Source organism: Phocoena sinus, chromosome 4, assembly GCF_008692025.1.
Source record: "Phocoena sinus isolate mPhoSin1 chromosome 4, mPhoSin1.pri, whole genome shotgun sequence".
Lineage (NCBI taxonomy): Eukaryota > Metazoa > Chordata > Mammalia > Artiodactyla > Phocoenidae > Phocoena > Phocoena sinus.
Genome location: NC_045766.1, coordinates 122,703,045 through 122,719,207, shown reverse-complemented (window position 1 = coordinate 122,719,207; position 16,163 = coordinate 122,703,045). Strand labels below are relative to the sequence as shown.

Sequence of the window (16,163 nt, the reverse complement as noted above, 5' to 3'; positions counted from 1 at the left end):
TTAGAAACCAAGATCTATCTGCTCCCAAATCATCTCAGTGTGTAGAATTTGCTCAGAAATTGTTTTCTAAATCACATTCCTGGCAAAGGAAGCTCCTTGTAGAAGTGGCTGAACACACACACACATGCACACACACACAGACACACACACACACCACCTTCACTTCTTTTCTCTATTCATCTATGTACATAAGACCAGAGTACCCCCAATAACCAATCATCAGCCCAGGGTCATTCTAATTTTTGCCTTTTCCCTATCTCTTCTCCAGAGGTGAAATAGCTATATTAGCTATATTAGCCATGCTAACCCTACCAACTTTGCAGAAATGAATCATCCATCACTGCCCCCACTCCTTTATTTAAAACTGTCCTTACTCTGATCAGGTTCTAATACTCCTCTCTGGGTTGCTGTTTCTGTTTTAAAACAGGCACATCCTTTTCACACAGCCATGGCTCCAACACTGAACTACTGAAGACCCCTTAACTCCATTTCACTCCCTTCAGGATCTAGCACCCTATGCCAGGCTGCTGTGCCCTACCCCATTCACATACAAATGCCTACCTTGTTCAGAGGTAGGACTTAATTATTCAGGAGGGAAAAAAGGAAGGAAAGAAGGAAGAAAGGAGGGAAGAAAAAAATATTTTTGATGCAAAATAATTTAAAATGTAGCTTTTCCTTTTTTCACTGACTATGTAGTACAAAATTTCATGCTAAATTTTGCCTGTTTTAATTTATTGCTCTTTGGGAACAAAGTAATATGTTACAGTGTAAAATAAAGTAAGTCAAATAAGATTGACCTTTTACTAGGTCAAATAGGCCAATGACATATTGAATGGTGGTATTAACATATATTTTGAGATATTTAAATTTCTATATGTTTCTCATAATATTTCATTTAAAATCACATTATACTTTTAGTGTTTCAATTCTGTAGGAAAGATTTAATTTTATAAGCATTAAAGTAGTCTCCTCAAAGGAATCACATTCATAAATATTGATATTTAAAGGTATGTTTCCCACCTAAGATACAGTGTCTAATTCATTTTTATATCTTCATAACAATTTCAGTTGAATATATATTTTCTGAAACAAAATTTTAGCCTGTATTAGTCACAAAATTTTGGAATATGAGGATAATTGCAGTATTTGAGAAATATTTCCAATAACATAATAACTCTTATCTTGAATGAACATTTTCTGTTTTTTATTATGGTGGGAAAGAGGGAAACTCACTAATTTCAAATCTTCATTAGAAAGATATGTATAACACATATTTTTTAATGAAAGATACTACTGTGAGTATTGTGAGATATGAAGGTACACAGACATTAGTATTTCCTTGAATTTAATAAGATTGTTTAAATATCAACAGTATAATGTTCTATTTTTTTTTTAACATCTTTATTGGGGTATAATTGCTTTACAATGGTGTGTTAGTTTCATATTTTCTTAGAATTATGAACTCTCAAAAAGTGAAAAAAAATATTTGGTCATTTATCAAGCTTTACCTTATAGAAAACTGGGTCATATACATTGCCTCATAAAAAAAGGCAATATATAACAGTACATCAGTATTAATATAATTATACATAAATATATTTAGTAATATAATAATCATATGTCTAGTTATTATTTATAAAAAGTTCATACTAATTACAAGAACATTGCCTAATTTACTAAGGCTTGGAATTAATATGAGTAATGAATTCTTCTCACCATTACAGTTGATACTTCAATTTACTGTCAATGAATTTAATGTGATTTAACATGTTTCATTTTCCTAGAATTTAATTTGCTTGTATTATGGTTTATTCAGATGCCTAAATGTGTAGCATCTACTTCCAATGACTTTCACTGAGATTAGTTTTCTAATGACTTCCTGGCAGACAGTGCACAGTGGTTTATTTCCTTCCTTATTTCATCCCTCCAGCCTCCTTTCCCTTCTATCTTTACCTCTCATCTTAACTTTTTCCTTCTTGTTTCCTTCCCTAAAACCCTTTCACACAATCTTTCTCTCCCTTTTCCCCCAGTGTAGTAAAATAAAACTTGTATTGGAGTATAGCAGGTTTTCCAGTTACATAATAATTTGATTATTATTAGCTTTGTAAACTTTTAAAGTTCCCTTTTGATCTTTACAACTAATGATTTATTTTGAGATATATTGACAAATCAAAAGAAATAAATATCATTCATAACAATATAAAATAATAGCTACATATTTGAACTCTGAAAAAGTTTTAAAATATTTTCATGGAAGTTATTTATTCTATCAAAACATAAGATTACAGTAATTTTCTGATATTTCTTGACCTGGACTTAGAAGACAATAGATCACATTTTTGCATCATCTGAACTTTGCAAAGCATAAAAATGGATATTTCCAGATTCCTAATCAGTCTTGTAAAACATAATGGCAAATTCTATAACTATATGTGCTTGTATATATTCACATAAATATAAATAAAAACATATCAGTATTTCTAGTTAAAGTAAATTTTAATCTACATGATATTATTTTTATATCTTTAAGCTTTAAGGGAAGAACTGGAATGCTTTTATATATACAAAATGAAACACTTCAGTAAGTTACATAACTCTAAATTTTCTATTTAGCTTAAAAATAAGGTTACTATTTGTTCTTTCAAATTTAGAATTTTAAAATAGATTAATTTCATTTTCTCTAAAGATATCTTTTGTTTTTATTTTTTGACAAGATTCTTACTTTAAATGAAATGTAATTTGATGTCTTAAGACATATGTTTCCTACTTTTTTAATAGATGTGTCATATATAAAGTTAGGGGAATTAGAATCAGGGTTAAAGTTAATCTTGAAGTCCTCACTATATATCAGATACAACTGTTCTAAATTTTTAAGCAGCAGTTCTTTGTTTCTAATAATAACCTGTATCAGGATTATCAAAATGTAAACACTATTTGCTTCCAGAAATATTTTATGAATTCTCAGAAATTACTGTGCTATACTTACCAGCCAAGGCAAGAATATATTCTTGAAATCTTGTTCCTATACGGTTAGTGGCTGTGCAATTATATCGTCCAAAGTCATTGTCAGATGTAGGTGCAATCTAAAATAATTATAATAATAAAAATTCACAATTTTAAAACAATATCACAGAAATTTTAAAATAGCCTCTAGCATGCCTTACCATCTTTACACATATTCAATTATTCACAACTCCCTACCGTAACTCTTTTTTCTGTCCTTTCAAGATGTAATCCATGGATCTGTACTACCCATAGTCCCAGGTAAATTATAGTCTACCAATTTATTAAGTAAATGCCAGTATTTTGTTACATATATTGAATAGAAAAATCATTAGATATTTACCTATGAAAGTTCAGAAAGTAGTACACAGTTTGGAAAATATGTATTCTGTAATTGCTACAGACCTGACTTTGAAAATAGGAATCTTGTACTAAAAGCATTGTTAACTCTTTGTTTTCTAGGTTGTAGCCTAAGATCAGGCAGATTTAAAGTTAAGAAAGGCTCGAAATATGTCAGCTTTCTCTTCCTCTTATGACTTTATTGAACATAAAATACTAACAAAAGACGAGGACCCATTGAAAAGAAAAATCTTTCCAGGAAGGCATTTTGCAAGGAAATATTGCCCTTGTGTAGCAATTCCTGTAGATAGGCACATTATCTTGATATCTAATAACAGTATCTTGCCTCCATTTCTGTTCAATTCCTATAATTCTCTTTCAGTTTAGGTGGAAAATAGCTGACCTCAGTCCTTACACATTTGAAATCCATAATTAAGTTAACATTCTGGGATTCTATTGCTGAATGGTGGGACCAACCCTGTAATTATAATGTACCGAAATTCTGAAGTATCAATTCAGAAAAGAGATTTGATGATAGTAAAGATATAATTTTCAATCCCAGTTACTATTATTAAGAGAGAATATGCTTACAACAAGAGTTGCTGTTAATTTCAAGTCTGTCCCCAAAGGGGGAAATGGTTTTGTGATAATGGGAGGCTATTAACTAAAAGTGCAATTTTGAGGTCCATTGAAGATGATAATTCTGAAAGAGTACAAAAAAGCTGTGTCATTCATCTTCTAGTCAGCTGTCCATCTAGGAATAGATCATACGTTTGAGGACTAGAGGCTTTAACAGCTCTTATATAAGTACTTCTAAGTGACTAAAATATTCAGTTTTCATACATTCAGGTTTTAATAAATTAGGTTAATTTAACTCTAAAATAATTTTACTACTGGAAATGAATTTGACCAAAAAAAGTCTTTATTCTACAGGCATATGAGAAAGTCATTTGTATACCCCATAGGGAAGAATGTGTACTGAATCACTGCAACGCAAAGACAGGATGGCCGTGACAAAGAATCCTGACTATTGCACAGCTCCTCAAGATTAATGAAGTAACGTAAATATACCTATTTTAACTGGAATAAAACTTTAAGAAGCTCAATTCAGTTGTTTTTCTGTTCTTGGGAGTTTGCCTATCAAAAGATAAAAGCTTTATAATTCTACCTGAAATAATTTCTTTATCGTGTTTTATGATAAACAAATACAGAAAATACCCCTAGTAGCACAGACTATTAAAAACACACAGATCTAGACACCTGGGCCAAATCATGTGCCCTGCAGTATATCTGGTGTATTCTAGGAAAGCAGTAAAGTCCAATAGTGGTTGTACACCCAATTCCAGCACAGTGAAATAATAGATAATTTTATCAAAATAATATACAACAAAGATACATAATATATATTTATTTTAAATATTTAAGTGTTTAAAATATGCAAATTTTTGTTGATATTTATCTAATAAGTACTAGAAACATCTACTTATGATACCACTTATTCATATTTTAATATGCAGTCAAAATAATTCAAGTTTACTTCAGATGTTGGGCTTTGATAGAACATAGCAGAATAACAAATGTGGTTTTGAACACCAAAATATAAACTGAGAGTACAACGTTAATAAAGGAGTTTGCAAGTCTTCTTCCTAAACCTTCAAAAACTTGATTTCCTCTTTCTGTATATTCCATGGTAAGAAAATCATTTATTTAACAGTTAGCATCTTTATTCAGGGCAAGGAACAATACAGATGATCCAGAGTAGAATATTATTCCAATCAACCTATTAGAAACCTCCTGCATCAAATTTTGTTCATATATTGAAAAGTTGTCCTCTTACCTCAGGGGAGTGCCTAGGCAAAACAAATAAACAAATTTGGATGTCCTTTAGAAATGCATTTATTGGCAATAACCCAAAGGATTTATAGACTGTTTTGTTACTTTCAAAAAATCGCAAATTAAAAAATGAATATATGTATTTAATCAAAGAACCTCGGTTTTCTGCTATGGTTAAATACCTAAAATTTCAATTGAATCTGGCCAAAGTCTTTGTGAAATTGAGCTCCCTGTCAATTTGCCAATAGTTCTTCTAATATAGATACAAAAAAACAAACAAACCAAAAAAAAAAAAAAAAAAAACAATTTAAATTGAAATAGCTTTAGACAAAGTGGCTTAATTACCAAACAGTCAGCTATTCAAACATTTGGGGGAAGTGATAGCTAAATCATTCTATCAACTAAATGTTTCACTAAGTCCATTTATTGGGTGGAAGTGTTAATATGGCACCAGTGTGAATACCTTTAAGTTAATGTGGTATGGATCTCAAATGTTATTCGAAAACATGCATCTTTAAAATTTATATATATTGAATTAGTAGAGAAAATGTAGCATCTTTTTAGCTAAAAAGGTTGTTTGAGGAAGATTCCTAATTGTTATGAAAGCATCATAAATTGGGAGGCTTGATGATCATTGTCATAGACTTATATAAACTTTGGAAATTGATATACACACACATAATCTACAATTATTAAATTAAAGGTATTGTATTCAAACAGAATTTAAAGGCCAGGCACTTGGCAGTATAAAAACAATTATCTACAATCTTAATGTAAAATAATAAAATAAAATGAGGCAATGAACAAGTAAATCTGGTTTATTTAGGAACGTGTAAATATGTAGCCAGTAGATAGCATTTATATATACCAGTCTAAGGAGCAGGAAGGTGTAACCACAGAGTCAGTGTCCAGTAACAACACTGAAATTAAACATTTGGCCCTCAGTAACTGACAAATTACTCATTCTTTCTCCCTATATTTTTCCTGATATAATTGTGTTTTTTTCCCAAAAATAAATTCATGAAAAATAATGGCTTTTGCTATATACCCATATTACTATATAAGTAGTGAGACATTAACCATTAACAAACCATAATCCAAATGCATAAAATTTCCCTCGAGTAAGTAAACATGAAATATATACAATAGGGTATATGTATATTATAGGATAGAAATATATTAAGATACTAAGATATTTAAACATGTTCTAAAATAGTAGATAACTGCTAAAGTAATACAATTTGTTGATATGTACATGAAGACTTACCTCTAATATTATTTTTCTCCCTGCACTATATGTCTTTAAATTAGTGGTGTTTTTAGCTGGCAAGACTAATTTCTCTCTTCTCCAATGGACTGATGCTGGTGGATTAGATTTCACATCACAGCTTATATTGATTGGATTTCCTTCCCAAGAGTAATAAATTGTTTGGTTTGATATGAACTTGGGAGCATCTGTAAAGCAATATAATATAACATTACAGACCTTTTATTTAAGAGAGTCATTTAATTAGTATAAACAATAGTAATCATTACTGACTACAGAAAGAAGCCACAGCAATTCTAATTTCATATATTTACTATGTGATATCAGAAATAATGAAAATATATCATTTGACTGTTTCATCAAATCATTTTAACATTAATATAAAAATATTCAGTCAGCCAATTATTAAAATATGACATATTGACACTCAGAGTCGTTTGCTTTTAATAATCTGACAAAAATTTCCATGAAGTAAATTAATGGCTCTCTACATATGTGAAATATATTTCTGAAACAACTCATAAAGTGAGAGTTTAGGATAAAACAAAATTTGTGGTCTTGTGTCATTTTTTTACCTTTGTCCTAGTCATATAATTTCTTCTATAAAATATTTTAAGGCAGATATAAAATCTAAATTGAAATGGCAATATCACAACTAAACAACAAATATTTTCCTGAGATGTCATTTCCAGTTTTTAATAACCAGGTATGTTTAATTTAATTTGAATATTAATCAGTTTCTATAATGCTATGTCAACTGTCAGGCCCCTACACCAGACCTCTGTAATGATAGGTAAGAGAAAATAGAAAATACATTATAAATGCATTATATCATTTTATTGAAGAAACCTAATTTTGAAGACACAGAGACGGTTTTTAGTCGTGTTCCATTCAAGAATTATGACATAGCCCAAATGCCAAGCAACCATAACTTCTCTGAGTCTCAATATCTTGACTGTATAATTGAGAGGATTCATTTTACAAATTTCTACATAACATACTCTTAAGTGGTAGCTAAAATGTTGCTGGTATTTATACTGATTATTGTTGCTACTAATATTAACTATTTAAAACTTAATATCCCTCATAAGTTATCAATTTCAAACTGCCTAAATTAAACCTTTTGTTTTACTACTCAAATTACTTAAAGATGATCTTCTACCAATTTTGTTATATCAACAGATTATATATCAGATATGTAATATAAGAATTATAATCTCCAGTACAAATGCACAAATAATTATTTAAATATTATTTTCCTATACATGTTTTACTGTATGTTTTAAATACCAATCTCACATAGAAGCATGAAATGTTTATTGAATGCTTTCTATATGACAATAAGCTTATACATTTTATTTCATTTCATCTTTTTCATGACTTTGTGAGGAAGGTGTTACTTTGTCATATGCATGAGGGATCCGGAGTAAGAGCTATCAAGCTTATTCTAGTACAAAGTTGTAGGCGTGGTATGTGAATCTGGGGCAATTTTAACTAGGGTCCATTGAATTTCTATTCAACCCAGGAATATTATAATATTCACTACTAGCAATGTGTTGGTGATGTGGACTTTATCATACATTATTGAGGAGAATATATTTGGGACAATTCCTCAGGAACACAAAAGCCTTAAAAAAAACTTTGTAATCTTGATTCTGCAAACTAGTCTTAGATATCTCTCCAGAGAAATAAGTAGAAATACTATCAAATGTTAATATAAAGGACTTTTAGCACATTGTTATTTTAATAACAAAATCTCAAAACAACTTAATGCCCCACAAAAGAGGATCAGATAAATAGTGACACATATTGGCACTTAGGTGTGCTAATATTACACAGATGTATCTGCCTATGGTTTTCCCTTAGCTGCAATGTGTCTGTCCTTCCCTTTACCTGGCTGCGTTCAAAACTAAGCTCCACGCTAACTTAACGCAGCCTTTCCACAACCTTCAATTGTGGGTTAGTTCCCTTACTTTGTGTTCCCACAGATCCTATATTCTCCCTCAGCATGGTCATAGAAATTGGAATGATCTATTGATATATGATTGTTTCTCTACCAAATGATCTGAATCTTATGGTTTTAACAGATAAAGAAGATATGGTATATTGGGGTGGGGTCCCTGCCAGCTCCAATGCCACCCTTGCCTCAAGTCGTTTAACCCAGCTGTTAGCAATCCCACTACTGGGCATATACCCTGAGAAAACCAAAATTCAAAAAGAGTCATGTACCAAAATGTTCATTGCAGCTCTATTTACAATAGCCCGGAGATGGAAACAACCTAAGTGTCCATCATTGGATGAATGGATAAAGAAGATGTGGCACATATATACAATGGAATATTACTCAGCCATAAAAAGAAACAAAATTGAACTATTTGTAATGAGGTGGATAGACCTAGAGTCTGTCATACAGAGTGAAGTAAGTCAGAAAGAGAAAGACGAATACCATATGCTAACACATATATATGGAATTAAAGAAAAAAATGTCATGAAGAACCTAGGGTTAAGACAGGAAAAAAGACACAGACCTATCAGAGAATGGATTTGAGGATATGGGGAGGGGGAAGGGTAAGCTGTGACAAAGCGAGAGAGAGGCATGGACATATGTACACTACCAAATGTAAAATAGATAGCTAGTGGGAAGCAGCCGCATAGCACAGGGAGATCAGCTGGGTGCTTTGTGACCGCCTGGAGGGGTGGGATAGGGAGGGTAGGAGGGAGGGAGACGCAAGAGGGAAGAGATATGGGAACATATGTATATGTATAACTGATTCACTTTGTTGTAAAGCAGAAACTAACACACCATTGTAAAGCACTTATACTCCAAAAACAATGTAAAAAAAAAAAGATGTCCCTTCAGGAGTTCTGGCCGCCGACTAATGGCCCGACCCCAGCCAAGACCTCCTGGTAAGACTATAACTAGTGATGTTTGTACAACCAAAGACTCTATTTTGTGCTTTAAGGAGAATAAAATTGACTATGTTTAAAAAGAAAAAAAAGAACATATGGTATTGAGATATATATATATATATATATACAAAATGAAATGTAACTCAGCCATAAATAAAATGAAATCTTGCCATTTGTGACATGTATGAACCTAGAGGGTAGTATGCTAAGTGATGTAAGTCAGACAGAAAAAGACAATTACCATATGACTTCACTTACATGTGATATCTGAGAAACAAAACAAATAAACAAACATAACAAAACAGAAGCAGACTCATAGATACAGAGAAAAAATTTTCAGTTGCCATGGGGAAGGAGATTAAGAGGAACAAACTTCAAGTTATAAAATGAATAAGTCTCAAGAATGTAATGTGTGTATAGATGGCCTGAGGAATATAGACAGTAGTAATAATCTAGTAGTAATTTTTATGGTGATAATTAGACATCCTGGTGATCTTCTCCTGATGTGTAAAAATATCAAATCACTATGTTGTACAGCTGAAACTAATGAAATATTGTAAGTCAATTATACTTTAATAAAATAAGATTTGTCTTGGTCACAATTATATACCTGATGGCTTACATAATGTAAGATGCTTACTTGGTTCTCTAAAACTGTACATTAAATTTACTGGATATTAAACTGTCAGTTAATTTTTAATTCAGTGGTTCAGTTAAATTGAACAGAAGGTATTTTCAAGGAGAAAAGGAAAGAAAAACTTTTTCAAGACCTGGGAAGATTAAGTGCAAAATCTAAGAATGTATAACTAATTAGGGTGCAACCGTAAGAGAAGCCAAACTTCCCGATATTCAAAGTCAAAAGTTAAGCTGTATCTATATCCATTTCTAGCTCTAGCTCTATCTATAAGATATTTTATTACTGCTTAATCTATATGAACTATAACCTCTTTAGCATTATAATATGCTAGAGAGAAGTTTATAAATAATGTATTTGCATGTAATATATATACCTCAATATGAAAATCACACACATTAATGTAACTATTAATACCTGACTCACAGTCTACTCTGTCCGCAATATAGCATCTGTGTGTATGTGTATTATATTATTATAACTTAACCATAAACTTAGGGCATAATTTGGCTTTTCTGTAAAAGCAAGCAATTGCCACTAATTGCTTGCCTGATGATCTCAGTGGGAATTTAATTTGGAATTACTGATGCTGCATGCAAACGTGCTACAGGCAAAACATGCTATACTGAAAGCTACATTTAAAAATGTATTTGAGGGGCTTCCCTGGTGGCGCAGTGTTTGAGAGTCCGCCTGCCAATGCAGGGGACACGGGTTCGTGCCCCGGTCCGGGAAGATCCCACATGCCGCAGAGCGGCTAGGCCCGTGAGCCATGGCCGCTGAGCCTGCGCGTCCGGAGCCTGTGCTCCACAACGGGAGAGGCCACAACACTGAGAGGCCCACGTACCGCAAAAAAAAAAAAAAAAAATGTATTTGAGGTGTGAGGCAGGAAAGTACTGATAACTCCTCTCTACAATAAAACAGAAACTAAATTCCTGTACATTGTATGCTTTGTAAATATCAAACCAGTAGCAAGGCAGCCGTAGTCACTGCCACAAGGTTGGCATGTTAATGAAATCGAACAATTGATATTGGGCCACTTTTTGAAAAAGGATGTGCCTCTGGCAGAGGCAACATGTGAAGACTTCAGGCTAAACAAATGTAGCCGGATCTCGGGTTGGTAAACCCAAAATTGTAATTTGCAGAAAATAAGGCCTTTTCAGAAGAGTAAGGCTTTAACATCATGAGAGGCTTGAAATGTTGTACGGAGGAAATACATTTTGGCAGTTAAAAAGCAAAACAAAAAGCCTAGAGGAAGGAAGAGGAATATGCCATGAGTAGAACTGTGCAAAGATCAGAATTGATGAGATATATATATATGCAGATAGGAAGATAGGCATAGACAAAGTTTCACCTTTAAGTTGCATTCTTTGCATTCTTTGTCTAGGTGTTGTGCCCTGTATTCTATGCATTGGGAAAATTAATTCCTGACCACATGAACTATAAAGCTATGGAAACATCTCTTAAGGTACTGTATGTCCCCTCAATCATATTAACTTCCAAATTAAAATATTTTACAAACTATAATGAATATAAATAACTTTATTGGAAGAACAAATTTTTTATCTGAGAAGAGTTGAGAAGAAAAATAAGAGAAACTTGAAAAGTAACAAATTCCAAATATGCCATTCAAGCTCCTTACTGTCTATGTCCATGGCCTGCTTTTAACAAGAATCCTATTAGGCCAGTTTAGTAAGAATAACATTATCCTTGAAATTTAATCAAGTTCCTGTTAGTAATTTTCCATCCATTGACTCTTGTCATTCTGCTCCTTGGCTATAAATCCCTACTTGCCCTTGTACTCATAGTTGTGTTTAATCTTTCTGCTCCATTGCAGCATTCTTGACCCCTACTGCAACAGTTTTGAATAAAGTTTTGCTTACCATTTTTAACAAGTGTCAGAATAATTTCTCTTTGACAAAAGAAAGGTACTCCCAAGAAAGATAATTAAAAACAAACAAAAATACTTGCTTCCCTCTCTTTAAGAGGAAATGACAAAGACAGATCTGAAGCAAATGTGACCCTGATAAGAACCACTGAGTTGTTTTCTGTAATTTTGTACATGTGAAGTGTTTGCTAGAGTTAGAATTATTTTTTAAATGTATCACACACACAATAAAAAGTATACCCCAACCAAACTTTCAGACAGGAAAGATGGGAGATTTATACCCAACTGAGTGAATTCACCAAGTTCTCATTGCAAGAAGAGATCTTTGTATTTATAGTATCTAAATGTGAACCAAGCTAAACTTGCAACACTTGTGCACACGGTCATTATAAGTTCTGCAGAACTGGACAGATCTCATAAGATCTAATATCTGGAAAGGAACATGGGAATCTTTATTTTACATACAAGAAACTTTGTTCTGGGATACTTGGGAAGGCTGTGGCACACCCAAGATCACAGTCTGGCTCTTTATATTCATTTCATGAAATCATACCGCTATGCCAATTATTATATTACTAAGTATAAATATATTCTCAGGGACTAGTTTCTATAGATCATTAACAATGTTACTCAACATTGGAATTAATGTTTGAAGTGATTATACCAAGTAACCAAGGAAGCATTTTATTATGTCCTGTATACTATATTTAAGCAATAAAGTAAAAATTTAATGCAGATTAGAATGATTTTAGTGAAAACACTGCACATTAGTACACCCACTTATGTCCAGGTGATGCCAAGAATGTGAGATAATTAAAATCATCAGTTTTCCAATTTCCATGCTGTTGTACAAGAAGCTAAGATATAAAAATAAATATATTCTGGGGAATGCCAGTCATTTTCCCCACCCTGGATTTTTTGGCTAGAACCATGTTTTGGCAACATATTCTTGAATAAAGAGTGCTTAGATAAAATCTCAGGAAAATTAATCTTACATATGAAAAAATATAATCTAAAACTAGAGTAGGAGAAAGAGAAAGAGGGAGAGGGAGGGAGGATGGGAAGAAAGGAGGAGGAAAAGAAGAACCAGGACAAGAAGACAATAAAATATATTTTTGCCTAGTTGTATAATTTACATTTTACAAATATTTCCTGATTTCATTCTATGTTCTCTTCTGGGTATTGGGAATCAAACATTGAACATGAAAGAGAAGCTTCCCTCACCATCTTGGAGTTTTACTCAATTATATATGTTCTCTCAAGATTATTTATTTTATAACTGAAGGTAACTTGAGATAATTCACAGGTATGTTTACATCAATCTCAGCAACAAGACACAAAAAACTGAAATAATAAACTATAAGTTTAAGATTGTGAGCAGAGAGATAACACATTGTTTCCATATCAGAAAGTCAAAGACAATCCCCTAGATTCCAGTTTGGTAACTTTAATATACCATCTATTTTGAATTAATAAGAAATATAATCTAGTGTATAAAGTTAATTTGGTTACTGCTTATATACAATATTTGTATTTCAAAGGTAATTTTAAAATAGTGCTGTCTAGCTTTCTTGTGATTAAGAAATTATGAATATGCTAACTCATAGTACTTTTGCTCTTGATCATGACAAGTAAATTCTTGCACTAAAAAAAAAACAACAAAGAAAAACAATTGCCTAAAGTAAATGGAAGCTATCATCTGACATCTCAATAAAAAATAAATTTTATCCCCAAGTGGGCATATTTACTAATATCTTAAAATATAATTGCCTTTTAAAACACTTAATTATATTTTTTATTTAAAAATGAATTTACTATATGTTTTTTACATCAAGAAAATTCACAGGAATTTCCCAAGTAGAGCTCAATATTCAACTTATTAGGATATTGATTAATAAATTAGGTTATTATCTGTTTCCAAATCACTGTTGAAACATTAAGATGTGAAAATATATTACATTGCTTCCATCATTGTTAATTCCAACATGTGCTGGGCAATCGCCAATTTGAGTATGGTGTCTTCATATCTGAACCTGATAGTTACAGTTTATAGATATTTTGTTAAATTATATTCCACATGTACTTTACTTGAGTATATACTGCCCCTATTAAAAGAATGCTCTAGACTATAATGAAGGCTAAGGGGATTTTGTTAATAAAAATACCATACATAGGATATAGCAAAAAATGCTAGACATAGCTGCAAAAATATCTTCCATATTCTAAAAATGTCAAACATAAATACTAGCATGTTTCTCATTCTGCACCTTTCTCAGCAGTGAAATTCTGATTCTTTCATATGTAGATGAATATCTATGTATATTCGTATATTCATATATATATATGAATTCATTCTACAGTGAACACAAATATGCACTATTTCAGGGGAATTTTGAGTTACTGTTTTATTTTTTGGGAGACATTAATTATTCAGAATTAAATTGTAAATGCCTTAATTTTCATGTTTTAAAATTTTAAGTCACTGCACATGAAGTAATATGCTTGAGAGAAAAAAAAACAGTATTATAATTTTTCTTATGTTTTCAAGAAAGCTAAACTCATCTTTAATTCTGACAGTATAGTGGTATCATATGTTGTACTCGATCCTTTAAACAATGGCCTTATTTGTATTTGAATTTCTAAATTAGATCCATGTTACCATGAAAAGGGTGATGCAATTCTGTTTTTTCTACATACCTTACTCTTACAATAACTGGTTTAAAATTTAAGTATTCTCTATAGGATATTGAGAGTAATTTGCATTTTGTTTATGTTTTGGTTGTATCTGGTTTGATATTTTAACTGTTTATTTTTTCATTTATTCCATCATCCATTTCAAACACTGCTATCGTAAGGTGCCTTGCAAAACAAAATAGTAAAAATTTTCTAAATATTAATGATTGAACTGATTACACATTTCTAATCAAAATAATATCAAAGTTTGTGTCTACTGACACTAAGCCCTTAGCAAATGCTGGATATAATTGTTTAGCTCTAAAGGTTTTGTCACCCTGGCTTTTCCTCAACAGCATATTTTGAGTTTAGAGGGGAAAGAATCAGATGCCTAAGGCTTCCTCTTAAAGATTCTGAATGTGAACCTCTGGGAAGGGCAGCCCCTGCACTAATTATCCAAAATTATTATTGTATGTCTATTTTATACTAAGCACTGTTTAAGTGTGGGGAATTCAGGCCAACAGGGAATCCTTTCTAGTGGATCAGGCAGATGCAAAAATAAATAACTATACCGCAAGGCAATGCATAGCACAATTGAAGTGGAATGCATAAGGTTCCTGTCTCAAAAGGAATTAGCATTGGCCCTAATTAGGATGTGCAGAGGAGGCACAGGGAAATCTTCCCAAAAGAGGATGAATTTTAACCTCTAACATTTGTGAGCACATGAAATGTGTTGAACACAGTGCTAAGTGCTTCCCATGGATTGTCACAAATCTTACAATCAGAATCTGGACACACACACACACAATAGTGGATGAACTACACTGGAAAAGAGAATTTTGCAGTTGCTGTTTATAAGTTAAATACTGTATTAGAAATAGCTTCAGGCCTGCCATTGAATTTAAGTTCCACCTCTGCCAGATAACAATGAAGTTACCTTTGTTTTCTGTTTATTAATTTGGATTTTATGTTTTCTTTTCTTTCTTTCTTTTTTATTATAGAATTATTGAGTTGAACTGGTTTCCTTAATCTCTAAGAATCTACTAACATAGAAAACGTGAGTCTGGCACAAATTTTAAAAATGTAGAGAGAGTTATAATATTTACCAATATTATATTTACCACATATTGGTAAATATTATCTTTGGCAGTGAACCATATAAAAGGTGACATTTGCTTTTGGCTAGAATTATATAAATCTCTTGGGTAATGCTAATTGTTTCATGTCTTTTAGTCTCTGGTACATGTACTCATATGAATATATATATAGGTATTGAATATATTGAATATATATATGTATTCATGAATATATAATGAAAATGAAGAATAATCCCACTTTACTAAATATCATTTTAATAAGTTAATATCTTTAAAACCAGAGAATTCACAAGAGAAAAAAATACAAGAGGTCCTAGGTGGTGAAAATATTGGAAAGTAGATTATTTTTAGGCTTCCATATCTTCTACTTAATGGTTATATGATTAATAAAACTGTACATATTACTGCATAGATTGTAAGAAGGAGATCTTGTAAAATTGGATGTAAAGTGAACACAGACTTTAAAAATCAAGGAACTGTGTTCTCTTCACTATTATCACAATGGAAAGATCTAAGGAGACA

At 31.8% G+C, this 16,163-nt stretch overlaps 1 protein-coding gene across 2 annotated transcripts in view; it reads right to left on the bottom strand.

Moving 5' to 3' along the window:
- NCAM2 (neural cell adhesion molecule 2) overlaps positions 1 to 16,163 on the bottom strand; it is a 496,915-nt gene that overhangs the window by 99,131 nt on the left and 381,621 nt on the right. For both annotated transcript variants that reach the window (XM_032630637.1, XM_032630638.1), the window contains exons 10-11: positions 6,443 to 6,630; positions 2,987 to 3,083 (exon numbers count right to left, since the gene is read on the bottom strand). In XM_032630637.1, coding sequence (XP_032486528.1) covers positions 2,987 to 3,083; positions 6,443 to 6,630 — 285 coding nt within the window. The remainder of the gene's footprint in view (positions 1 to 2,986; positions 3,084 to 6,442; positions 6,631 to 16,163) is intronic.